Source organism: Camelus ferus, chromosome 12, assembly GCF_009834535.1.
Source record: "Camelus ferus isolate YT-003-E chromosome 12, BCGSAC_Cfer_1.0, whole genome shotgun sequence".
Lineage (NCBI taxonomy): Eukaryota > Metazoa > Chordata > Mammalia > Artiodactyla > Camelidae > Camelus > Camelus ferus.
In genome coordinates this window covers 33839163-33866052 of record NC_045707.1, presented here as the reverse complement: position 1 = coordinate 33866052, position 26890 = coordinate 33839163, and the positions used below count along the sequence as shown (strand labels likewise).

Here is a 26890-nt window from a genome sequence, read left to right as displayed (position 1 = left end):
TAATCAACCAGAGAAGCTTAGGGAAATAACTCTGTCTGCTGCTGTTCAAATTCTGCTGCTATATCATTTTGCTTCGGCACCATCCAGCAGTAGTTCTGTTGCCCCAAGCCGATGCTCACCTTCGGGTCCTAATTCCCTGTGTTGGGACTGATGTGCTCCTTTGTCAGCAGCTACCAGGAAGCACCAGGTGCCATTCTAGGCACTGGAGAGGCAGACGGGAACAAAACACCCTATCATTAGCATCGGAAAATTGGTGACTTGTATAAAGTTTTCATCAATAGTATTTCTGTGTTACTGTTTATGACATTTTAAAAAATGTACATAGTAAATGGAACTTCAGTAAGTAAAGAGCCTCTGCAGTACGTATATTGCTGAATTTTAAAATGCATTTTCTCTTTTTGTGATTCAGATCCAGGTGAGAGTCTTACAGACCTTCAGGGGCCCCTAGGGGAGGGTCTCAGCCTCCTTTGCAGTTAGATATGGACTTGGAGCAAGTTCTTGGAACAGAATCAGGCCAGTGGTGGCTTTTAAGAGAGTTCTTTTTCCCCTTCCACTAGGTGAATGCAGACAAGATAAAATTTGAGGGCAGAAGTTTCCAAATTTTCTCGGTTCTCAGAGCCCTTAATGTTTCAGTACTTTTTTCACATCACCTCCAGGTTGAATGGAATATCAGTCGTTCCACTTATTAAGTAGTCAGGTTCCTAACAACCTAATATGTGTTATCTCCTAACCATTTTGTAGCCGTTTGAAAAAATATCATTCATATAAATTTAAAGAACCACAGTATTTAGTAATGGTATGTGTGTGCTTTGGGGGCACTGCACAACTTCTCAAACCTTCAAATCAAATTAAACATTAACAACTTCACTTTCTATTCCACATTGATTTTCACATGGAACTTCCTTCTCATCACAGCAATCACCAGAAAACCCCAGCTTTGGAAAGACAGCCTATCAACAAAGGCAGTGTAATGTGATCTGATGTGCAACAAAGCTGCATCTAGCTCGTAGATGGTGGTGTATCCAACAGATACCAAGTATGCCTGTAAATCCCTCAGAATGTTCGGATAGTCCATGGTGGTCTTGTGAGTTCACTATAGAACCCTGAGGCACATTGTGCACAGTTTGGGAACCAGAGCCCCAGAGGACGACAGAGCCACAAAATGGAAAAGAGCATAGATCCCTGAATGTCTACATGAAGAGGAGCTGGCTTCTGATCAGGAACACCCACCTTAGACTTGGATATGAGCAGAATAAGCTCCTGTTGTGGCTGAGGATTTTTGGATTTGTTGACTCAACCTAGCCTAGCTTAATACGTTATATTACTGCAGTGACCTTCCAATGGTCTCCTTGACTCAAACCTAATACCTTTCTCCCTGACAGTTCATGTCATCATTACCAAATCTACTGCTTTACACTAACAACAGGCTAAACCTTTTCTAAAACTCAAATTTGAGCACTTCCTTTGTTTGCTTCCCAGTCTAGTTTTCACCAATCTTTCCTCATGCACTAGACTCTAAGTCAGTGTCCCTCAATCTTGTCTGCATGTTAGAATCACCTGGGAAGCTTAAAAAAAAAAAAATCCAGTTGCCCACCTGCAAGGATTTTCATCTAATTGAAATGGACCAATTCCTTGAAGAGCACAAACTACCACAACTCACTGAATCTGAAATAGATCATTTCAATAGTCCTGTAACTATTAAGAGAAGTGAATTTTAAAACTCCAAAAAAAGAAATGCCGAGACCCAGCTGGTTTCATTGAAAAATTACACCAAATGTTTAAAAAGAATAAACAGCAATTCTACACAATCTCTTCCAGAAAACAAAAGAGGGAAGAATGCATTTCCCAATTTATTTTATGAAGCTGATATTATTACTCTGATACACAAACCAAGGAAAGTACAAAAAGAAAACTACAGATGATATCCATGATGAATATAGATGCAAAAAACCCTTAACAAAATATCAGCAATATTTAAAAATAATTATATACCACAAGCAAGTAGAGTTTATTTCAGGGATGCAAGATTGGTTCAATATTAGAAAATCAATCAATGTAATCCTCTACATTATCAGACTAAAGAAGAAAAAAAATCACATCATCATTTCAATCAGTGCAAAAAAAAAGTGATAAAATTCAAACTCATGATAAAAACTCTCTGAAAAATAGGAATAGAGGGAAACTTCCAAAACATAATAAAAAATATCCACTAAAAACCTACGTGTAACATAATACTTGATGACACATTAAGTGCTTTTCCTCTAAGATAGGGACCAAGGCAAGGATATCCATTCTCACCACTCTTATTCAACGTAATGCTGAAAGTTCTAGCCTGTGCTTTAGGCAAGAAAGGGAAATAAGATATACAGATAGGAAACAAAGAAACAAAAACTGTCCTTTCTTGCAGATGACATGATTGTCTATATGGAAAACCCTAAGGAATCTACAAAAAAAAAAACTTCCTAGAACTATTAAGTGACTTCAACAAGGCATGAGATAAATATACAAGAATCAATTGTATATCTATATACTAACAATGAACACTTGTACATCAAAATTAATGACACAGTACCATTTGCAGTTGTTCTCCCAAAATGAAATACTTAAGTGTAAAACTAATAAAACATGTATAGGACTTGTTCACTGAAAACTACGGCTATCTTGGAAAACAGTTTCACAGTTTATTAGAAAACTATGCAACTTCTTTATGACCTAGCACTTGTACTCCTGGGCATTTATCCCTGATAAATGAATGCTTCTGTTCACACAAAAACCTGCACATGCATGTTTATAACAGCTGAATTCATAATAGCCCCTAACTGAAAACAAACAAAATGTCCTTCAACTGGTAAATGATGACACAAATTGTGGTATATCTATACCATGGAGTATTACTCAGCAATAAAAAGGAACAAATTATTGCTACACACAACAACTTGGATAAATCACTGGAAAGTTATCCTGAGTGTAAAAAATCAACCAACCACAATGGTTTTACACTGTGTGATTGCATTTATTTAACTTTCTTAAAAATAACAAAGTTATAAACATAGGTAATAGGGTAGAGGTTGCCAGGGGTTAAAGAAGGGGTTGAGTAGGAGGGTAGTGGGTGGTCTGTAGAGGACAATATGAGGGATCCTTGTGGTGATGGAGATGTTCTGTATCTTGACTGCATCAATGTCAATATCCTACTTGTACTATTGTATTATCATTCTGCAAGGTGTTACCGTTGGGGAAGAACAAGGCAGAAGTTACCAGGGATCTCTCTACTATTTCTTACAACTGCATGGAATTTCACAATTAAGATTTAATTAAGTTGGTGGGGAGGGTATAGCTCAGTGGTGAGAGTACATGCTTAACATGCACGAGGCTCTGGGCTCAATCCCCAGCACCTCCATCAAAATAATTAAATAAATAAATAAACCTAATGACCTCCCAACAAAACAAAACAAACAAAACAAAAATTTAGTTAAGTTATCTCACAACTAAAAGTTTGATTAAAAAAAAATCTCATCAGGGATATTCTGGTTTGATCTCGGGTGGACCCAGACGTTGATATTTTAAGTCCCCGGGTGAATCTGACATGCAGCCAGACTGGGAAAGTGCAAACTGAACTGATAGACTTGCACTCCCCAGAACCCACGTAATCACCTGCCATTTCTTGTTCCTCTGCCTATAACACCTCCTCTCCCTCCATTTGCTGAGCCAAGACTGTCTTCAAGACTTAGCTCAGGAATGACCCCTCCGAGGAACTATCCAGAGTGAGCACGACTTGCCCAGTCTGATGAAGTACCCTCCCAGGTTGCACCACGATGGGCCTTTATTTCCTCTCGTCGGATCTCTTATCACTGTTGTGATCATCATTTTTTGTCTGTCTCCCTGCTTTCAGTAACTGCTGCTACAATTGTTCGCTTTGTAATCCGCTGTTCATTTCAGGGACCTCCCAGAAGTTCCAAGTAACTCCCTTTATCTGGTCTAAGCCTAGCTAGGCTTTTAAAATAAGCAATGAGGCCAGAATTTCCAGACACAAGAAGTTTCTCAGAGCAAAGTAAGATTATCATGCTGTACCTTTATTCTATATAAAACATTACAATCTGAGTATTACAGAGCACTAAGATGTTCTTATGGGTTCTGAATGCCCCATGCCTATGATTCTTCTTTTCTTTCCATTCTTCTCTCTCTCTCTCTTTTTTCTTTTTTTCTTTTTTTTTTTTTTTTCATGCATCCAGACAGATCCAGACTCTGAGCAATGTTTGGGGGTGTAAACACAGAGACTTTGCCAGCCTTCCCACTATAGGTCCCTACTTCCACGGTGTCTGGTTGTTTTTGTAGTCTCTCTCAGAGGAGATACAGTTGGTGGTGTGACATCCAGTCATAACTCCATCACCTCGTTCAGGTGGGCTTCCTGGGTAGGCTCTTTCTATTCTTTCACAGCAACATTAAACAGTCAGCTGACAGGCTTTAGGAATACAGTTTTTCACAGAATCTTTCCAAGGATGCATGTTCCATTTTTACAATTGTAAAAAAAATGTATCTTGTGACACCCAAATGCTATTGACATTTGTATGAATATTGTGAACTTTATAGATTAATTTAGGGAGAATTGTCACATTTTTTACATTGGGTTATGCTGTCTACTAGAATATCAGTTCCTAGGTGTCAAGGATTTTCTCTTTTTTGTTTAGTTCTGTATCTCCAAAGCCTAGGATGGTGTCTGGCACATAGTAAATGCTCAGTTTTTATTCAATGAATGATGGGATGCCTTTTTATTGGTTCTGATCTTAAACTCTCAAAAGTGTTTTAAAGTTTTCTTCCTATAGATCTCATATATTTTTCAATAATTTTTTTCTTAGAGATTTTAGTTTTTGCCTATTATAAATGTGGTTTTTTTCTTCTATGATAACTTCTAACTGGTTGTTGTTTGTTTATAAAAGGCTACGGTTTTCTGCACAATAATTTTTTAATCATCTGTGTTATTGAATTTTCTTACTTGTTTGCAAGAATGTTTCATACATCTCTTGTTTTTGCCAGGCATCCTTGTTGCTTTCCTTAAAATTCTGGAGTTCAGTAATTAAGAGGATTGAATTACAAAGCCAAAGAAAAACAGCAAACAACTAAATCCCATTCTATCAGTGAGATTTGTGTTGGTTATGTTGAGAGAGTACTGGTACAGATGTAAACCTGTAATTTCCTTTCTACGATAATTAAATATGGTGATTAAGGAAAACGTCACATCCAGAACCATCTCATTTCTTGCCGGTTGGGCATCACCTGTTCCCTGTGCTGCTTGCTAATTCAGAGAGACTGCAATCTTTACTACAAGGTTCTCTTAATTTGGGGAAGGATATTTGCAATTTAAATCACAAAGAAATTGTCAGTATATATTGACTTGCCCAAGTTCCACTGTTTGACTGCGAGCTCTGTTCAGTAAGCCTTGGTATACAAGTGAACTCATGCAAATGAATGCATCTGTCTTCATTTCTCCTTGCCATTAGATCATTATGCAAACATTAAACACCAAAAAAGACATAAAATGATTGATTAGTCTAGTGGATAGTGCAGGTTAGCAGGAAGCAAATTCCAGAAGCATGTTCTACCCTCTCCAAATTGCTTCTTTTCTCCTCCTCCCTTTGGAAACACCCATAAATGATTTAGTCAGTCCTTTAGGGACTAGAGATGCTTATTGGCAGTTAACATTCTTGTGATTCAGCACATTTTCTTGCAACAATATTCTATCCTTACTCCTGAGTTTTGCCTAATTTAGATTCCTCCTTTGGTCTATTCTGCTCCACTAATCCTGATCGATATATACAGACAGATTAGACAGAAGACAAAATTGTGAGATAAATGTTGCATTTGAAACAGCAAATCTTCATTTTACATTGTTGCCAGGACCCTCTCCTCTGTGGCCACCTTCCCCACAACCCACACTGTGGCATCATGGTCTGTGACTCATTTGCCTCTGTGACTAGGCTATAAACATCTCTGACTTTTTTCATCTTTGGGTTTCATTGTCTGGCTCATAGTAAGCACTCAATAAATGCTTGACTCAATGAATGCACAAATTACTCAGTCAACTTGTATGTGAATATTTCCTTTCTTTTGTACTATTAAAACTAGCTCTTGGGGGAAAATTTGAAACATTTTTTAAACAGGGTAATTGACTATTACCATTTTAAAAAGTGTCCTGGATAGCATATATCCAGAAGGAACCCTACTTCAGGATGATACCTCTGCACCTCAATGTTCATAGCAGCACTATATACAATAGCCAAGACATGGAAACAGCCTAAATGTCCATCAACAGATGACTGGATAAAGAAGAGGTGGTATATTTATACAATGGAATACTACTCAGCCATAAAAACCTGACAACATAACGCCATTTGCAGCAACATGGATGCTTCTGGAGAATGTCATTCTAAGTGAAGTAAGCCAGAAAGAGAAAGAAAAATACCATATGAGATCGCTCATATGTGGAATCTAAAAAAAAAAAAAAAGAAAAAAAAAAAAGCATAAATACAAAACAGAAATAGACTCACAGACATAGAATATAAACTTGTGGTTGCCAAGGGGGCAGGGGTTGGCAAGAGATAGACTGGGATTTCAAAATTGTAGAATAGATAAACAAGATTATACTGTATAGCACAGGGAAATATATACAAGATCTTACGGTAGCTCACAGAGAAAAAAATGTGACAATGAATATACACATGTTCATGTATAACTGAAAAATTGTGCTCTACACTGGAATTTGACACAACATTGTAAAATGATTATAAATCAATAAAAAAAATTTTTAAAAAAGTATCCCAGGTGGATTTATGTTTTAACAGAGATCAAATTAAACTAATCAAATTTAGCTTTTCTAGATTTTCAGGATTCAGCCAGAAGCCTGGGAAAGACCTGGGGTCCTTCTGGAAAAACTGCATTGTTCCCATCCCATAAAGCTGCACCTATGTCCTGGGATCCCATTTTGCTCAGGAAGCATGCTCTTGAAACCAACATAGGAATGAAGTTCTTATTAATTGAAACTTATTTCTCAGTTGCCTGTTATTACTATTTCATAGTTTCTTCTTTGTGCATTTCTGATTGACCTTTAAGACAAACACTTAAAAAGTTATGCTCCCAACTCTTCAAGTAAAGCTCTATATTAAGTGCTTAGATATACAGGATCAATCTACGTATTTGAAGAAAATGCAAACAGTTCTTTTGTTGGGCAAAATTGTTGAGCACATTATGTCTCTATAATATGAATAGTCATTATTATGTCATTTTCATTACTTTAGTTATTAACCTTATTTTTGAAATAATTATAACTAGCCTTCTGCCACGGAGGACTGATAGGGGTTGTTTGTTAAGTTGACCTCTTCAACTATTGGTTGGGCCTGTGTGTGTCTTTATGGGAGCTATAGGGGGTTGTTCTGTTCTGTGTTGTGGGGGCATGGGTGAAATGCACACAGTGATGGACTGTTGTTACAAATGCTTCTGGTAAATGATGTAAAAAAAAAAAAGCCCACACTTTTGTGCCCTTGACAAGAATTTTGCTTCTTGAATTTCAATCATGTTTGGTCTCTCATACAAAATGTAGTAAATGAAGCTGACATCATTCACACTCATAGACTCTTCCTCGGCTTCTACTTTAAAGAGCAGTAACAACTCACAGATGCTGTGTCATGAAACTGTCAGGAAAAAGGAAGTATATGCTGTGCTGCTAAGGTCGCAGGACCTGGCAATCTCGAAAGACCTGCCTAGACTCACATTAATATATCGCTAAGGAGATCAGTGGCCTGTCCCCCTTGCCTTCTTTCCTCAAGTGCTCTGTTCTCCTCACTAGATCAGATGAAAGACTATTTCCTTCCCTAACATGATTTGATTTTTTTTATTGGCTGTTGGAATAATAGACCAGCAGCAACCATTTAAAAACCTTTATGATAAGCATTCATAAAATTTTTGAAATGATAATTAACTCTGTCACATGTAATCAAGGAAAGGGCAGAGGTGTGCAAATAGTGATTTTGGTTTTTTTGACTTTGAAAAAAGAAAGTGTGTTCTTGCATTTTAATGTGAGCATCTCTGATGTCCTAGAAGGTCATAATCCCTGAAATTCGTAACCTGATTCAGGAGTTGGAAAACTGTCCAATTTCCCCACCCCAGAAAGTGTATGCAGAGGAGGGAAAATAGCATATCAGAGAATTTGGAAAGTGTTTGTCATAGTTAGCCTCTGGGTAGGTAAATGTTCATGCATTTTCATTTGGGAAAGGAAGGATATTCTTAAAGTTTTCTTTCTGTTGTGCCTAAAATCAAAAGATTTGCATTCTCTCTTGGTGCACAGACATTATCCCCACAAGATTGGTGAGATTTTTTAATTTTGAAAGTAGAGAAGGAGAGATTAATAGCCACTCCCTGGGAATTCTGAAGACCAACCCTGCCTTAACATTGTGATGCATTTTGTAAGAAATGATATAAGTTGTAACATGATGCTATTATTGTACTTTGTTTTCTGAAAGACCAAAAAAAAAAACCACATTAGAGAGTCAATAATATTTTTCTTGGGGGAGGGTATAGCTCAGTGGTAGAGTGCATGCTTAGCATGCATGAGGTCCTAGGTTCAACCCCCAGGACCTCCATTAAAATAAATAAATAAATAAACCTAATTACCTCCCCCCAAAATTAAAAAAAAATTTAATTAAAAAAAATAATAATATTTTTCCTAAACCTGTGGAAATCACTCTTGTGTTGGTTGGCTTGTCAGCGAAAATGTGCCAGGAACGTGGAATTTGCTGCTGCACCATATGCTTTTGTATTATTTAAAATTCTGTTCTTGCCCCTTATGTTACAACTCCCAATTGCTCCATTTGGAGTTGCAAGGAGAAAAACAGAGAAAGCCACTTCAGAATGGCAGAAAACAAAGGGCGAATATTATCCTTGTACATAAGTCATGTCAGATTATTTATTTTGAACCTAGTGCAAACTACCCCACTGGTACCCATTTTCATAAACTACACTGGGATAGCCACCTCCCTGTATCCACATGCTCATCTTTATGAGATACTCTGCAAATTGCAATGGAAAAGAGGCCACAGATCTTCTCCCACGAAAGAAGAAGTACAAACGGTTTACGGGGAGGAGTCACTTCACCACCCACGAAAACAACCCCTTGTGCTTCTACTCTCATTTACTAAAGCAAATGTTTTTCTTTTAACAGAGGAGTTCAAGGGCTCCACCGTGGTTGAGCTGATGAAGAAGGAAGGCACCACCCTCGGGCTGACGGTATCGGGCGGAATTGACAAGGATGGGAAGCCGAGGGTATCCAACCTGCGGCAAGGAGGAATTGCTGCCAGGTACCTGCCTCTTGGGTAGATGGAGAAAAAGGAGCACAGGGTGTCATTAATGGAAAAATTAAAACTTCATCAGGAAAAGGTCACTACTAAATAAGCGACAGCTGCCATCTGCTGGGCAGCAGCGTGGGGTGAGGGGCACGTTCCAGAAGCGTGGCTGTTCTGGCCTGTGTCACAGTCACCAGGGAGCTCTCATGTCATCTCAGGGACACCCACGTCCTCAAGTAATTTTCACTGTAAGACACCTGTGTGTGCCGCCGACCGCAGACGGTCTGCAGTGGGGGTGAGATGCTCCGATCATCTCAGGGGAACAGATGACCCATATCCCCTAGAAGGACAAGACAGGCCTAGGAAGTGTGGGAGGCCCAGCTCCATGTATCTAAATAATAATTTTACTTGTTTGCATATTCTCAGTTTTCCTACGAATGAACTGCAGGCTGCACTGGTTGTCGGTGAAGATGGAATGTCCTGGGTGCTAGGCAGGGGTGGGCTGGCTATGTGGACAAATTCTAAATCTACCTCAGACAGAGGGGGTGGAATGTTCAGTTTTCATTCAAAGTAAGGTTAATGTTCCTTAAGTCCTGGACACCAGCAGTCCTGTCCACATCATCCCAAATTAAGTTTTAGAGTTCTTGTCTTATAAAGTGTCACCTGAAATACTGATGGCTTTTGATAATCAACCTGTTTGTACAAATTATAACCTCAATCCAGTGGGTTGCTCCATGATCTGAGATATTGTTTGGAAAACACACTGATGTCAACTCAAGCACCCTAATCTTCTTTCTTCAGGTTTTTTAAGATACTTCCTTCCACACCATAGGCTCCTTTATATTTTGGCAGTCATGGCTGATCTGTGATGCTAGGACTTCCTGTGTCTCCAGGGCTTTCTCACGTGTAGCCCCTAAAGCATGTGATTGGAGCTGAGAGGGAGGGCAGTGCCGTATTCAGATGTGTGGATGCTGTGCTAGTTATATTGAGTGTCACCAATCACCAAATATTCATTGTTTACTCCACTACCGTTTCACAGGTCGTAAGCCAGAATAATTAAGGATAAGATCCCTGCCCCCTGGGGGCTTATAATCTATTAGAGGAAATAAGGTATAAAAAACACGAAAAACTTGGGAGCAGTAATCACATTGCGTTTTAGTAAAAAGCAGTAACCTAGGCTTTGTCACAGAGCACCAGGCAATTAAGTTGCCATGTGAATGTGAGTCAGTAGATCTGAGGTGATCGTGACGGCACGTACTGCAGGCTGGAGCAGACTAGCGAGGCTCCAGAGGCGGAGAGATTGGAGCTGGGCTTACGTGAAATGAATGAATTCCGTATTTTCATTTGGGGATAAAATACTGTTGAAGATCCTCATCAGTGATATGAATTTTAAGTCCTATCATTGGTCTTGCTTCCCTGCCCTTGTTTTAGAAGTACAGTTTGACCAAAAGCCCCAAAGTAGGCAAGGTTCTGGTATGTTGGTGAAGAGAGAGAAGAATGTTCCTGAAACCCAGTACTTTCTTGTAATTTCTTCTTTACCAGTACTCTTTTATCAGCCCTGCTGTAAGCAGTGACTGGCAAAACAAACTGACCCTCTTACTGGCTCTGGGCAAACTCCCAGCGAAGATATCCAAAGCATAATGTCCAAAATGGTGAAATGTCCAAAAAAGCAGGCAGCAAAAAATGAGAAGGAATGAGAAGAAAGGAAAAGCTCAAGTGTGTCCAGGATCTAGATAATCTGCTCTCAGAGAATCATCTCTTTATGGGCAAGGCAGCTAAAAATAATTTTTTCTTTATTTTGTTGTATGGTGCTCTTTAAAAATAAAAGAGGTAAAGGGTTAGGAAGAAGTCAGAGACAGCAGGAGCCCACCCACTTCTGAAGTGTCCAGACAGCATGAGTGAAAGGGATCCGCTGAGTGCCTCATCCACCTCGGCTGCACTCCTCCTCCCAGGAACCAGCTGTATCCTGGGAGGCGAGGGCTCCTGCTGTGTCCGGCTTCTGAACTTGCATGCTTACCCATGATGGGAAAGTGCAAAATATGGTCAGACCAGCCTGGGATGAGGAGGGGTCCACTGAAGCAATGTTCCCTGTTTTGCAGAAGTGATCAGCTGGATGTAGGTGACTATATCAAAGCAGTGAATGGCATCAACCTGGCCAAATTCCGCCACGACGAGATCATCAGTTTGCTGAAGAATGTCGGGGAAAGAGTGGTCCTCGAAGTCGAGTATGAGCTGCCGCCAGTCTGTAAGTCATCACAGTCCTGAGGCAGAGCCGCCACACCATGTTGTTGCCTGAGACAATCAGGTTTTGTTTTTTCTTTTTCACCATCGTTGTCTTACTACAGGAATGGCAGAACACGTTTTTTTTTTTTTTTTGACATGTAAAAATTATTTGAACTGATATACTTATAGCCTATTCAGGAAGAATTTGAAAGAGAATAGATAATGGTAAAAATTATCTAGGACTCATGTTTCCTTAAGGCCATCTGGGGGTTAGGGCCGCCAACTGTCTGCACAGTTGAAATCCACGTATAACTTATAGTCGGCTCTTCGTATGCACGGTTCCTCCGTAACTGAGTTTCCTCCATATCTGCAGATTCGACAAGGGGGTATTGTGTGGAACTGCAGTATTTACTATTGCAAAAATCCACATAGACATGGATTCACGCAGTTCAAAACTCTGTTCTTCAAGGGTCAGCTGTATGTAGTGTAAATGCTTTGGGTCGTGAGGCTGTGAGAGAAGAGAGTAAAGCAAGGTGAGGGATGGGACTGTTGGGCTGAGGGCGGGACTGCAGTTTTAAATGAAGTGACCAGGAACAGCTTCATTGAGAAAGTGACATTAATCAGTGACTTGAAGGAGGTCAGGAAGTTAGCTCGTTAGCTGTATGGATTTCAGGGGGAAGAGAATTCCAGAGAGAAGGAAAAGCCAATGCTAAGGTCAAAAGGCAGGACTGTATCTGGTGTTGTTCTAGAAACACTGAGAAGGGCAGTGTGGCTGGAGCAGAGGAAGCATGAGGAGAAGTAGGGGAGGCGGTCAGCAGTATAAAGGACAGAGGCAACTTCGAAGGCTACTGGAGGGGCCTTAACATGGTGGATGAAGCAGGGAGGCATGGTATGGTTTGAGGCAGAGGAGTGACATTATCTGATTTGTGTTTTCAAAGGCTCCTCTGGCTGCTGTGGCGAGAACAGCAGGGGCAAGGGTAGAAGCTTTGGAGACCAGTTGGGGGATTATTGCAGTCACCCAGGTGGAAGACAATGGCGAGGATGGTGAAAAGCTCTCACATTCCCCATCTATTTTGAAGACAGAGCCAACAGGATTTCCTGATGGATTTAATATGGGTTGTGCAGAAAGAGGAGTCAAAGACCCCCAGAGGCTTTGAGCCTGAGCAACTGAAAGAATGGAGCTGCCGTTAAAGGGGGTGGTTAAGACTGGGCAGAACTGATCTGTGAGGGGAAGATCAGAAGTTTGTTCCTACAGTTGAGGTGCCTATTTGACCTGCCAGGAGAAAATGTCAAGAAAAGAGTTGGATATCTGGTTTGGAGTTTGGGAGAAAGATCTGGACTAGAAGTGTAAATTTAAGAGCAATGGGGATATAGATGGTGCTTTGGGACCAGATGACAGCACTCAGAGAGTGAGTGTACCTACTTGTTCTTATGAACAGAAAATCTAACACTGAAAATCTACTGGTGATTTTATAACCAAATCAACTGGAGTCTGTGTTCCCGAAACCTTGCTACATTTTTCATTTTCATAAAAGGGAGCAGTAAAATATGGTATTGGGAGCTTGAATTGTGTCATTAGTTAAATGTCAGTTTTGCCCCTTTCTAGCTTTGTGACTTAGGGCATGCCAGTTAAGCTCTGAGCCGTAGGTTTGTCATCTGTAAAATGGCTGTAGTGGATGTAGAATTTTTGTAAGAATTCAAGACTATAACCATGTGAAGCATTTAGGTCATAATCACATACTCAAAAAGCCTTATTATTATTATTATTATTACACTGAAAATACTGTGTTTTCTTGAACTCACTATCTCAAACCATTGCCAAGGAGTTAAAAGGAGTCAAATATCTCGAGCTAATTAATGCTCTTCGATTAAGCATTTTTATTCTACCGGGGACATGAATATCAACAAAACACAATCTCTTTCTAAGAGGAACTCAGGGTGAGGCCACTGGTGGAGATTTGCCAAGTATTATGGATGATCCAGAGCTGGAAGTTTTGGGGTGGGTTTGAAGGAGGTTATGCAGGCCCAGTAGGAAGATGAACATTCCAGACACAGGGTACAGCAAGGAGGTAAGATGATAGCCCAGAGCACAGGTTGAACTGCAAATGGTTTGGAACTGCTGGAGCAGAAAGGGAAAGACAGGGCCTGGAGAGGGATGAACTCACTCAGGTAAACAGGCACCAAGTGAAGGGGGCCTTATGAGCCATATGGGTGGCATGCGGATGGTGTCACGTGGGCAGTAAGGAGCCTTTAAAGGCTTTTAAGGCTGAGGAGTAGCAGCATCAGATCAGAGTTTTTAGATTTATTTTAACAAGTCAAATGGAGAAGAGATCAGAGGCTAGAAGCCCCAAGGCTGTTACAATTTTCCAAAAGAGAGGTAGTGTCCTGAATAAATATAGCATCAGTAGGGTTACAGAGGAGAGGGTGGGTATCAGAAATATTCAGAGGTTAAAACCTGTCATGACTGGGTGGTTATACCAGCCGTTCCTCCTTCACGCAATGAAGCTGATGGGAAAAAGGAAAATATTTTTAAAGGCAAAAGTGTGAATTTTTTGGTAGAAATCAGATAGAAGAGGTCTGTTCTCCAGGGATTATCTCTGTCTCTTTCTATTACATTTAGGTAAATTAATAAGATCTTTGAGTTCAGAGAGGTTGAAGGGATTAATAAGCCTCCCTTTCACTGAGCCCAGACAGCTAGAGCAGAAGCAAGCCTCCAGCAGTGAGGCCCCGGGAACAGAGCTGTCTGCTGAAAGACAGGCCACCCCAGACCCAGACTGTAGCTCTCTCAGGAATGACAGCAATATGAGGCTCAGCCAACCCCAGAGTCTGGAAGGAACTGGAGGAAGGGTATGTGTATGTGTGATGGCGAGGCGTTTAGGGGGGTAGGATACAAAGACAGAGACAGAGAGAGACAGAGATCTGATAGAAGGAAAATGAAATTTTGACCTTGAGCAAGTCACTTACCTTTTCTGAGATTCAGTTTCTTTGTGAAAATGAAATAGTCCATCTACAAGAGCTCTAAATTTCTTTTTGATTTTAAAATTATATGGTGTTTTGAGACTGTATTTAGAATATTACCAGACTGTGTCTTGGGTATTTGTATATCAAAAGTTGGTTTAGAGGACTGCCTTCAAATGTTTTGGTCACATAACCCCTAAAGAATTTTGAGATATTACATCACCATCCAATTTTTAGTTAACACCTAAAATCCTTTATAAGCTTAGCGGGGAGGGTATAGCTCAAGTGGTAGAGCTGCATGCTTAGCATGCCAAGGTCCTGGGTTCAACCCCTAGTACATCCTCTAAAAATTTAATTAATTAATTAATAATATGTAGAATAGATAAACAGGATTATACTGTATAGCACAGAGAAATATATACAAGATCTTGTGGTAGCTCACAGTGAAAAAAATGTGACAATGAATATATATGTATGTTCATGTATAACTGAGAAAATGTGCTCTACACTGTAATTTGGCACAACATTGTAAAATGACTATAACGCAATAAAAAAAGTTTTAAAAAAACCTTTATGATAAGCTTAGATGGAAAGGATATAACTTTTGGTATGATGCTATTTTATATGTCTTTAAATACCATTTCCAGTCAAACCTTGGAGTTACAAATTTACCTCATTTATTTAATGGAAAATATCTGCCACAGAATCGTATTGTCAAAGGCAGTGCTCACCATTAAACCATCAGCGATCAGACTAGCTTTCTATCAGAAGGGGTCCTTCCCTGGGGGAGGGTATAGCTCAAGTGGTACAGCACGGGCTTAGCATGCACAAGGTCCTGGGTTAAACCCCCAGAACCTCCTCCAAAAATAAATAATCAAACCCAATTACCTCCCCCTCAAAAAATATTTTTTAAAGGAGTCTTTCCTTAATTCAGATAAATGTGTTAAAGCATGTCCCTATGTCAGCCTTATTACTTTTCGTTTCTAATTCTAAGAGAGAGAGACAGAGATGATGGTGGGGATAATAATGATGATGACAGGGGAGAGATGGTGGCGTCCTGGGTCTCTTCCACGTGCTGCATTCTGAGATTTAGTCTGAAGGAGCAGCAGCTACCCAGGGAAAGCTTTCCCTGTGGCAGTGGCAGGGGGAAACCAGGACAAGCCCAACCACAGGAGCACATTTCCAGGCTCTACTCACATCTCTTAACATCCCATTGACCAAAGCAACTCAGATGTGCAGAACCAATGTGATGAGGTGGGAAAGTGCACAACTCCTGTTCTCCTATAGATATTTGGGTTGGGGAGGCCAGGAAATAGTATATAATTTAGAAAAACCAGCTCTACCGTAGTAAAATATAGACTGTCACTTCATGGTATAGAAGTACACGCATATTCACATACGGAAATAAGGGACAACAGTACAACTAGAATACTAAGCAGGAGTCTTTTTGCATTGTAAAAGTGGCTTTTACCTAGCCCTTCTGTGTACCCTGTTTGATTCTTTGGGTAAGCCCTTTAATTGGATCTCTGTGTCCACATACACACCCCTAAAGTAATGAGTAAAATTCGTGTGGCAAAACTCATGTGAAAACCCAGTCACTGAGAGCCAGTCATGCAAATAAAAATTATAAAGACCAAAGCTGTTTCACTAAGTGTATTAAAATGTAGTCAAAATTCCCATTTATCTTTGTCAATGATGAAGAGCAATAGTGTGGATAATCTAAAGCTGCAGATAATCCCCAAGTTCTTTATATTGACTTTAGATTTGATTGTAAGATTTTGTGGTCAGTAAGATTTAGTTCAAGCAAAATTAAAATTACAGGGCTTTGCATCCCCAGAACAGCCACTCAGCCAACAAGGACAGGTGGCCCAGAATTGGAATTTGGTTGTCTGTAATTGAAAGTTGATTTAATGATTAAATGAAATAATATTTGTAAACCACTTTGCAGAGTTCCTGGCACACGCTACTCATTAATTATTTCTCCCCATATCTTTTCCTCCCCTCCCTTACCCATATAACAGAAAGGTCATGTTCTTAACCAATTTCATTAAGTGGCTTTCTGGGTCATAGAAATAAGAAAACTTTTGGTTTGAACTCAATTTTTAAAATTTAATTAAAACAGTACCTCAACACTTTCATCTATTTGCATGTACTGTTCCTAGATGATTAGAATAAACTGTAAGTCCCCTGATGGCCAGAATATGACATTTAATTAAATCAGCAGTGCACCAAAACATTTTGTTCAGCTGTAGGTTTATATTGTTTTTCAGCAGATCCAAGTTCTTACTGTAGTTTATGTCCCAGGGTATGTGCAGTTTTGTGAATTTAACTGTGTACTTTTCATAATCATGTCTATTCCTTTGAGGATTCAGGATTTCTAATAATTAAAAAACAATTGTAATTAATGCTTAATTAAAATTACTTTCTATTCCTGTAAATGGCAGGAAACATTCTTTTCAAAGATGTCTTTAAATTCTGTGTGTATTTCTTATTGATAGCTTGATATAATAAACCCTTCAGGATCTAGTAACGATGTGAAAACTGGGTCATTGATCATGAAGACAGCATTAGATAATTAGATATTGTTGTACAAATTCAAGACATGGAGCAAAGACCATCAGTTCTGTAGATGGCAAACTCTTCTGTCTCCATGAATAAAAATATCCTTGTATCCATAATGATAAAATATTAATTTGGGGAAATTTGGGGGGTTTTTTTAATCTAGCAATAGTGTACCTGTATAACCAGAATTACTCACCAGTTTCTTTAAAAAAAAAAAAAAGTCTTAAGGAATAGTTTATGTCTATTCCTTCATACAATTCATACCCTCAGACTGTGTGTGATATAATTAGAAACTGCAGCTTGGTAATGCAATTTCATTTTGTGAAATGAGAGCAATAACTAGGCAAACATATACCAAGCATGATGGTATCAAGTAAAATTAAGTAGATCTTCATTTTATTAGTCAGTAGTAATATTTTGAATGTAGTTAGAATTTATTTTGCCTTCCAAGTTTCATTTGGGCCGCTGATATCTTTGTTTAATTGCTATGCATCATGTCAGAAAATCAATTTGCATCAGATTAAACTATTAATGGCCATCTGAGAGTAATGCTTTTTCTTCTTGCACTATCTGCAAAAATAAAGACATTAATTATCTCATAAATTTTACAAAAATCATATTATTTTTGCATTTTACAAAAGGAGAACAATTTTATTTATCCTATGAAGATTATCTTTCTTGTAATACAGAGTTTTAACAATGTGAATATTATGCTCTGTCTAAAAACTGGCTACACAGGAGAAAAGAAAGTACCTATGGTTTTGATTCTACCTGGAACCATATAAGTCACTCACAAAGATAACTATTTTATGATATTTGTATGTCATTCCAATTATTTTTTCTAACATTTTTTAAAAGAAATTTTTGCTGTTTTTTTACTCAACAAGAATTATTTGCAAATACTGTAGTATTTTATGTCTATCAAAAAATTTAAAAATGTTATTATGACATAAGACTTATATTTCCCTCTCTCTTCCCTGCATCCAGCTGTCCAAGGATCGAATGTTATTTTCCGAACTGTGGAGGTCACGTTACACAAAGAAGGCAATACCTTTGGTTTTGTAATACGAGGTAGGTGATGGTTAGAAAATAGAACCAACAGATATTCTTGGGGAATTTTGTCAGTGAAATATTTGGAGGGAACTAGAAAGTCATCATCAAAAAACTGATGTTTTCAGTGCCTAAAGTCACCTTATAACATTTGTACCCATTTTTCTTTAAAGAAACAAAGCAATAATTGGGAATCAAAATGGAATCCAAATGATCTAGCTAATTTATTTCAGTTTGTTAATACTGAGCAAAGAAGCCATTGTTTGTAAAGCTTGTCAATTCATAGTCATCCTACTGATTTGCCACTTTTCAACATATCTTTTGCCTTCCCGCTCATACTTTCTGTGTCATTGAGTCAAAAATGTTGATGAATTCATCTTGATTTGATTTAAAAGACTAGGATTAAGCAACTTTATCTTGTTTTATCTTAAAATACATTTTATTATTGTATTGTCCTAAGAATGGATTCCAGCCAATCTAGTCCCTTGAGCACCTGTATACATCAGTTCAATTCATCTCATTTTCAAATGATATTAATAATAAAAATTTCAAGTGACTCCAGCTTGTCTACAAAACCATTCATTCTGAGCTGCAGTTTTGGCTTTTAATATTTTAGTTTTCTTATTAACAATTTCACCCCTTAAAGACTACACATGCATTAACAACTCGTAATTCCTAGTATGACACTTAGGTTCAATAGGATAGTAGGGAAGCTTCAGGAATTTTTAACATTTCTTGACTTTTTTTTTGTTTGTTTTTACCTGTTACACTTTGTATTTAACTAGAGTCCAAATTCTGTCAAAGTTATTAAAATATTAATTAAAATTAACTAAGCATCTTAATAAATATGCATGCATCAAGGGATAAAAGAGATATGTTCACTTACACAGACTTGCCTTAAATCACTAAGCTTTAGGCATTAGGTTTAATTCTATGTCAATCATTTAGCGAATTAATCAATCAAATACTCATTAAGGACACATCAACATATCAGCATAAGGCAGAGTACTATGGAATCAGGAGACAAGACCCCTGTCTACAGGGAATTACAGTCCAGTGAATTTAAGACATAAGTTGATAAAATGCCCGAATGAGTATGAGAGAAAATGGGCAACTAGAAACTCACTGAGTAGTTTACACCAGTAATTATTTTCTGACCAAGTCCTATTTTTAGGTGGAATGACAGATCCCAAGATCACTTACCTTAACCATTGCCAAGTTTCTATATAAAAAGCTAGATGAATGTAATGAAAAGTCAGTGTACAAGTGATTTTACCTCAGAGAGTAGTATTTACTGTTTTTGCAGTATAGATATGAAAGAGTAGTGTGCTTGAATTGCATGCCTAATTACTAAAATGCTGCAGTAAAAAATACTGCTGGTGCAGATATTCATCACTAGCTGCTGTACGGTTAATCAATAGCAAATCCAATTGCTAATGAAAGAGCTAAACCAACAGTAATTTATCATTAAGAACTAAAAAGAATAGAAGCAGTTGAAATCCACAACCACCTCGAGGCAACTACTGATATGATGTTAACAAAATGTCCTTCCCACAATTTGCAGGAATTTCAAATATCCACGTGTGCATGTGTAGTAAGAGTTTTTTAATATGAGCCTCGACTCCTACCTGGTACATCATAGGCCGTTAATAAATGGATGAATGAATGAATGATGCCTAGATTTGTGTAGACATCAGATTTCTTAGTATTACACTGATTTTAAAACCTTAATAATAGTGAGCCAATTCCAGTTTATGAGTACCACATTTTTGTAGGCTTTAGTAACTCCCTTCGTACATTGGTTGAACATAAAAATTTGTCTAATTTTGCATACTTTTTTAATGGGACTCAATAAAGAACTTACATGTTCAAATCAGTTTGAAGCCCATCTGGAGGATCTTCCTTGCTCAAGTGGCCACCACCTATCCTCTGAGAACCATTGGGTCATCACAAAAAGAGCTGCAGAATGAGAAAGTACTGTGGATAAATGTTATCATGGCAGATAAGACATTATGGCATAAATGGGATTTGAGCTTAATTTAGATCAATGGAGAATATCAGGACATTCAGGAAGGAGGGAGGGGTAGATACTGCAGATGAAGCATGTTCATTTAGTGCTAGAGAATTTCTTCTTACCCAATTAGGACAGGTCTTTGAACAGTAAGCCAGGCTTTTAGCTGATGTATGGAATTAACATTTCTAATGCTATGTGTAACATTAAAAAATCTTGACTGCCCAAACAATAGAACCTTCCATCAATAAAATGAAAAATGATGCTCTGGCCTAAATAATGAAGAGTTAAGTTTCTGTTAATTCCTTTGCCACCAAACCAAGGAAGATGGTTTGGGCTAACAGGAAAATCACTCTGCCACTAAGTTGCTTTTTATTTTAGCTGAGGAAGTTTCTCTAGTCATTCTCAACTGTAAAATTGCAGGTATGTATACAGATTTAACACATGGAGCCCAATATTCAGATTCAGTCTGCGCTGGGTCCCTGGCATTGATATTTTTTAAAAAGCATGCCAGGTGGCTGATATTAATAAGCAACCAGGGTTGAAAATATCAGTGGGCTCTAAGTCGTCTTTTACAGCTCCAAACATCCAGAACCTAAGTGTGAATCACAAAGTACACTTGGTTCATTATTTCCAATAATGGTAAAACATCACAAATCAAGAAATTCTCACACTTTAACGTACACTCACTGTTGCATATTTATATTTCCAGATCAAAATAATGGAAAGGTTTCTTACTGTCTTCAGCCCCTATCCTTTTCTAAATCAATAACCCTCAGGGGAAAGCCAAACCTCTCTCTTTAGGATCACCTTTCAAAAGAGAAGTTACATAATGGTATTTACATAAATATAGTCAATCATGTGCTATAACTTATTGTCAATTTCCATTAAAATTTTTTTTCTGAACGTTACAAATTTCCTATTTTAAGTAAGAGAGAATTTTAAAAGAAGCCATCAAACTGAATGAAAGAAATTAAATACTGAAATGGAGCTTTTACCAATCAGCCAGACTGAATAAATCACTTGTAAAGAAATGAGCATAAAGGAAGCATGTGCTTTCATCAGGAACAGTGAATGTCTTAATTTTTCTCTTAGGCTAGGTTCTTTAAGTTGATCTCTCTACCTCTGCCAGATTTGGGAAATGTCAGTCTGTCCTCCCAGACAAACATAAATGTTAAAGAAAAAATACTTGATGGCAACATTTATACTTACTACACACTGGCAAACCAGAGACCATCCAGATGGGCAGCCACGATAGTGATATATGAGGAAATCAGGTCATACAAACAATAATTAGGAAACTGGAAGTGGATGGAGGATGGTTCAAGATGGTGGTATAGGAGGATCCTGAACTCACTTCCTTCCACAGATGCAACAAATATACAGCTATACATAAAAAAATTTCCTCTAAAAAGAACCTAAGAAAATGCTGAATTCCGGCTCCCTAACAAAGGATAAAAAGGCCACATCAAGACAGGAATAATCCTTCAAGACTGGGAGAGAGCTGTTTTAAATAATGCATAGAAACAAACACAGAGAGTCAAGCAAAATGAGGAAACAGAGGAAAACGTTCCAAACGAAGGAACAAGATAAAACTTCAACAGTGAGGGGAACCCTAATGAAATGGAGATAAGTAATTTACCTGATAAAGAGTTCAAAGTAATGGTCATTAAAGATGCTCACCAAATTCAGGAAAAGAATGCATGAACACAGTGAGAACTTCAACAAAGAGGAAGAACACATGAGAAAGGACCAAACAGAAGAATATAATAACTGAACTGAAAAGCATTCTAGAGGGCTCAGTAGCAGATTGATGGATCAGAAGAACAGACCAGTTACCTGGAAGACAAGGTGGTAGAAATCACTCAAACAGAGTAGCCAAAAGAAAAAAGAATTTTTAAAAAAAGAGGATAACTTAAGGAACTTGTGGGACAACATAAAGAATACTAGCATTCACATTTTAGGAGTCCCAGAAAGAGGAGAGAGAGAGAGAAAAGAGCAGAAAACTTATTTGAAGAAATAATGGCTGTAAACTTTTCTAATCTAGAGAAGGACACAGACATCCAGATCCAGGAAGCGCAGAGAAACCCAAACAATATAAACCCAAAGAGATCCACACTAAGACACGTTATAACTAAAATATCAAAAGTTAAAGAAAATTTTGAAAACAGTAAGAGAAAAAAAAGGGGGGAACCCCCATAAGACTGTCAGCTGATTTTTTTTCAGCAGAAAATTTGCAGACCAGAAGGGAGTGACTTGATATATTCAAAGTGCTAGAGGAAAAAACTTCCAACCAAGAATACTCTACCTAGCAAGATTAAGATTCAGAATTGAATGAGAGATAAAGAATTTTCCAGACAAGCAATAGCAAAAGTAGTTCATTACCACTAAACTGGCCTTACAAGAAATGTTAAAGGGACATCTTTAAGCTGTGAAGAAAAGGCCCTAAACATAATTAAGAAAACATATGAAAGAAAAAGTCTCACTGGTAAAAGCAAATATATGGTAAAGGTAGTGGATCAACCACTTACAAAGTTAGTGTGAAGTTAAAAGACAGAACTAGTAAAATTAGCTATAACTACAGTAACTAGTTGAGGGATACACAAAAAGATACAAAATGAACATCAGAAACAAAACATGGTGGGGGTACTAAAAATGTCGTGATTTTAAAATGCACTAATATTTTTAACACCCTCATTTTAAAAAAATTTTTTAACACCTTTATTGTGGTATGATTCCTGTACAATAAACTACACATACTTCACATGGAAGTTTGATGAATTTTGATAGATGTGTACACCAGCGAAACCACTACCACCATCAAGGTAGCTGACATTTCCATCATTTCAGCCATTCGAACTTTTTTCTTTTTTTTAATACTTGGATTTTTTTCCTTTTACTTGTTGCTTCCTTTATGTCAGATTGTAGACTCACCTATGTTATAGTCCAGGTTGATTAACACCAGGGGTACCTACCTACACTTTGTTTACAGCCAGCAGCTGTTCTAATTGGACTAGAACTTGTAATTACTTGATGCTTTTATCACACTAGCTATTAAACAGTTTATGTATGTATCACCGCAGATTACAGTCATATATTTATTGAGAGGTGGAGAAATGTTGACTTCAAACATACAGTCTGTATAAAATGAGTAAGATGTTTAAGGCTGTTGCATGCCAGAAGGAAAACTTCACATGTACAACAATAAAATGAACCTCACTTTCTCAGCTGATACTTTGTAACTGAATTTTTTTAATGGCAGCAATGAGAGCATTTTGTAAGCCGCATTCCTTCTCCTTGCTAGGGGGAGCACATGACGATAGGAATAAATCTCGTCCTGTGGTAATAACCTGTGTTCGTCCTGGAGGGCCTGCCGACAGGTAAGCTTCATCTTTCTGTGTCCCCATCCAAACAGATTAAATAAAGCTGGGGACTTTGGCATACAAGTGGATGAATTAGAAATTTCACAGCAACAGATAGATATTAAATAAATATGTTGGAATGTGAAAACAGAAAGAGTTCAGGCTGTGGAATCAGAGGAAAGAAAATTTAACTCCAGCTTCAAGTTCTTACTACCTTATGTTTTGGGCAAGTGACTTAACAGCTCTAAGCTCAGTTCCCTCCAGTGTAAAATGTAGATAATGGTGCCTACCTTTCAAGGTAGGCATTTTTTCATTTTATCAAAGCCTGGAGATTTATGGTGCCTTGCAGAGGGCCTGTCATACCTGAGAGGCAGTTGATAAAAGGCAGCCAGCTCTTTTAAGGAAGGCCCTTGACACACATCCTCTCCAACTGCTCATCTCCTAACCTGGAAAGAGAGGTCGTGGTGTTCTGACTCTTACTGTTGCCAACATCCTTATCCTTATGACTGCCCTTTGATGGTGACCATGGATGTCCGAATGGAAGTGACTTTTAGTGAAAGTGAAGGCGTATTGTTGGTGTTAGTGTCTAGAGCTTTCTCTTCCTTGCTAGTTTGAATATCTGAAGGAAGCCCCTTCAGCTGTCCCACCATAAACATTGTGGGGTCTCCAGTAGACTCACAATTTAGATTTCCCAGGAGATGCTTATCTTTGTGTTCATTTCCCACAGCAGAAGTCCACTCCATCGTGATGGGAGAACACAACTCCCGCCTTTCTGTATTGTTGAAGGGGAGGAGGAAATGCGCTGGTTACCCCTGACTCTGCACTGTGTTTCAGACTAGGATGAATGTTTGAAACCTTTTCATAAGCAGGAGAAATAGTCCTAATAATAAATACTGCTTATGGAGCATCCACTATGTGCCAGGAGCTGTGATAAGTGCTTGGCAGACATTGTCTTATTGTATCCTCACAACCACCCACTAGATGAGGTGTTTTTATACACATTACAGGGGACAAAACCGAAACCCATTCTGTTTCAATAACTCGCCAGCTAGTACATGAATGAAGTAAGAGAGGAATTCAGATTTATTTTCCTTCAAAGCTCATACTGTTGGCTCACTTTTTGAAAATGTTGATGTTTAATGTAAAATAAGAAGATATGAAGACACTGGTTTCTCCCCTCTGCTAAAGTGTATTTGCCTTTGCAGAGGATAATACAAAGTCAAAATTTCCAGGGAAATTTTGCCATTTTTTTCCTTCCCTTGCTTTTCTTGTAAATTGTTTTTCCTGAAGCAAATGAGGGTATTTCTGTTTCTTATTAACATTTAGATCTGGAATTGACAGAAATTTCAGAAGCAGGCTTTAGTTTGTGAGTGATGTAGTACCAAATTAATGTAGGACTAAAGGAAATCTAAGAATTTAAGATAAAGATTTAGAATCAAAATACCTAGAGGGTTATCTAGGTGAAAGATATTTAAAACATCATTTTTATTCTTTTCAAGTCCTAGACTTGTAATCCCTACATCTGATTATCTCATCTTTGTGACCCTGCATGAGGCAGGAGGGTTATAACCTGGAAGCCTTCCTGGCTAGACTTCAGTGGTGTCATTGCTGTCCTGGGGCATCTTCTCCCAGTGCCTTGAGTGTCTTCGGTCACAGAAAAGAGAGTAGTATCTGCCTGGCTTTTCTAGTGAACATGAGACTGAATCAATTTAATGATCACCAAATGGCCATATAAATCAGTAGAAAAATTTACAGACTAGGGAAATTGTTCACCAGCGTTCCCTCTCCTGCTTGAGTTCACTGGTAATAAATTGATTGGAATCAGCAGGCTTTTCTGCTCACCTGGCTTTGGAGAAACAGATTAATGCTATTTCCTGGGCTCCAATAAATCAAATTTTAGACATTTTGGCAAAAATCTAGAAAAGGAAAAATGTGCCTTTGTTACTTTTGCACCCCAAGACTTAATTATGGGTAACTTAGTTATTTGCTGATGTATAGTTATTTTCTTGTTACTGATTTTCCTATGGCAGCAATTTTCTGTTCAGGGTTACCTCTTTACTTTCTTAACGTCACACTTGATGCTTCAGAGGAAATGCAAATGAAATGGTTGGTAGAATGTGTGTGAAAGAACCACTCTGGCTAAGTGACTATCAATGAGAAGCCCCATGAGGCTAAGTTAATAAGACCGTTTCTTTATTCTCCCTTCAGAGAGGGCACAATCAAACCTGGCGATAGGTTGCTCAGTGTGGATGGAATTCGGCTTCTTGGAAGCACGCATGCTGAAGCCATGAGTATTCTTAAGCAGTGTGGACAAGAAGCGACGTTGCTGATAGAATACGACGTCTCAGTCATGGGTATGTGAGAGCCCTGAGGGTGGGATCTCTAAGCTCTCCATCACGTCACTGTCCATCCCCGATAAACCCCTTTGGGTTAAGAATGAACTGTTACGTCCTCCTGTAGCAGACAGAATTTCATCAATACTATCTTATTACTCTGTTTGAGTTCAGGAAGAGGCGAAGTATACTCAGCGATTTAGAGTTCTTGTGTCAATAGGATTCTATAATAACATCTCATTCTGTCAGCGTGTTTCACCTAGTAATCAGCTCTTCTGTGTGGGTTACCCTTTGGCCGGAAAGTATTTTCCCCTCCAAATCACAAAAATGGTATTATTAACTTAGGGGTTGGTGCTTTTTCCTTTACTACATGGAAACTGGAAACAGTAGGGGATTCCTTTCCTTCTTATAACTTTACAATATGAAGCCAGTAATCAAAATCAAGGGAAATTACCATTTTATCCTGAGACTTTGGGGCAAAGAAAGCAAAGGGAGTACATTGATTCAGACAAGAAGTTGAGTGCAGTATTCTTTCTTTAAATAATGATTCCAATAGAAAGTAATTCTATTTCTACCATCACACTGGAAAGATTCTCTCATGTGGCCTGTCAGTGTGCAGGGAGAGCCAAAGTTTTGTGTAGTGTTGACTAAGGCAGAGAAATTATGAGAGAATGAACTGGGACCTGAAATTGAACCTTAAATCACGTTGTAAGTACTTGTTACAATGATCAGACTTGATTGTGTGACCTGACTTTACCAGCAGGTTTTATGCTGGTGAAATGTAGCCGAGAAAAAGACACTTACTCTGTAACTGGAAACCACTTTATTTCCCACTCTGTATGATTCATGCAGAACAACGTTGCTTAAAGGTATTCCCAATCTGTCTGCTGGCCTGAAATGTCTTAGAGAGGTGTGAGGTTTCTTGCAAGCCTTAAAGTGTGAGAGTTAAGGAGTCCTTAGCACACTAAGTGGTATGATATGCCCTTGACATGGAAAGGTCAGGAATCGAGTGAACTTTCTTCCCTCCATTCTTCCTTTCTCTTGTCTTCTCTTTCTCCTTCT

The 26890-nt window shown here is 38.4% G+C and overlaps 1 protein-coding gene across 1 annotated transcript in view; it reads left to right on the top strand.

The window, feature by feature from the left end:
- The window catches only part of GRIP1 (glutamate receptor interacting protein 1), a 614867-nt gene that overhangs the window by 451875 nt on the left and 136102 nt on the right, over positions 1–26890 (top strand). The window contains 5 exon segments of the mRNA XM_032493355.1: positions 9209–9344; positions 11429–11574; positions 18060–18143; positions 23438–23513; positions 25704–25849. Coding sequence (XP_032349246.1) covers positions 9209–9344; positions 11429–11574; positions 18060–18143; positions 23438–23513; positions 25704–25849 — 588 coding nt within the window.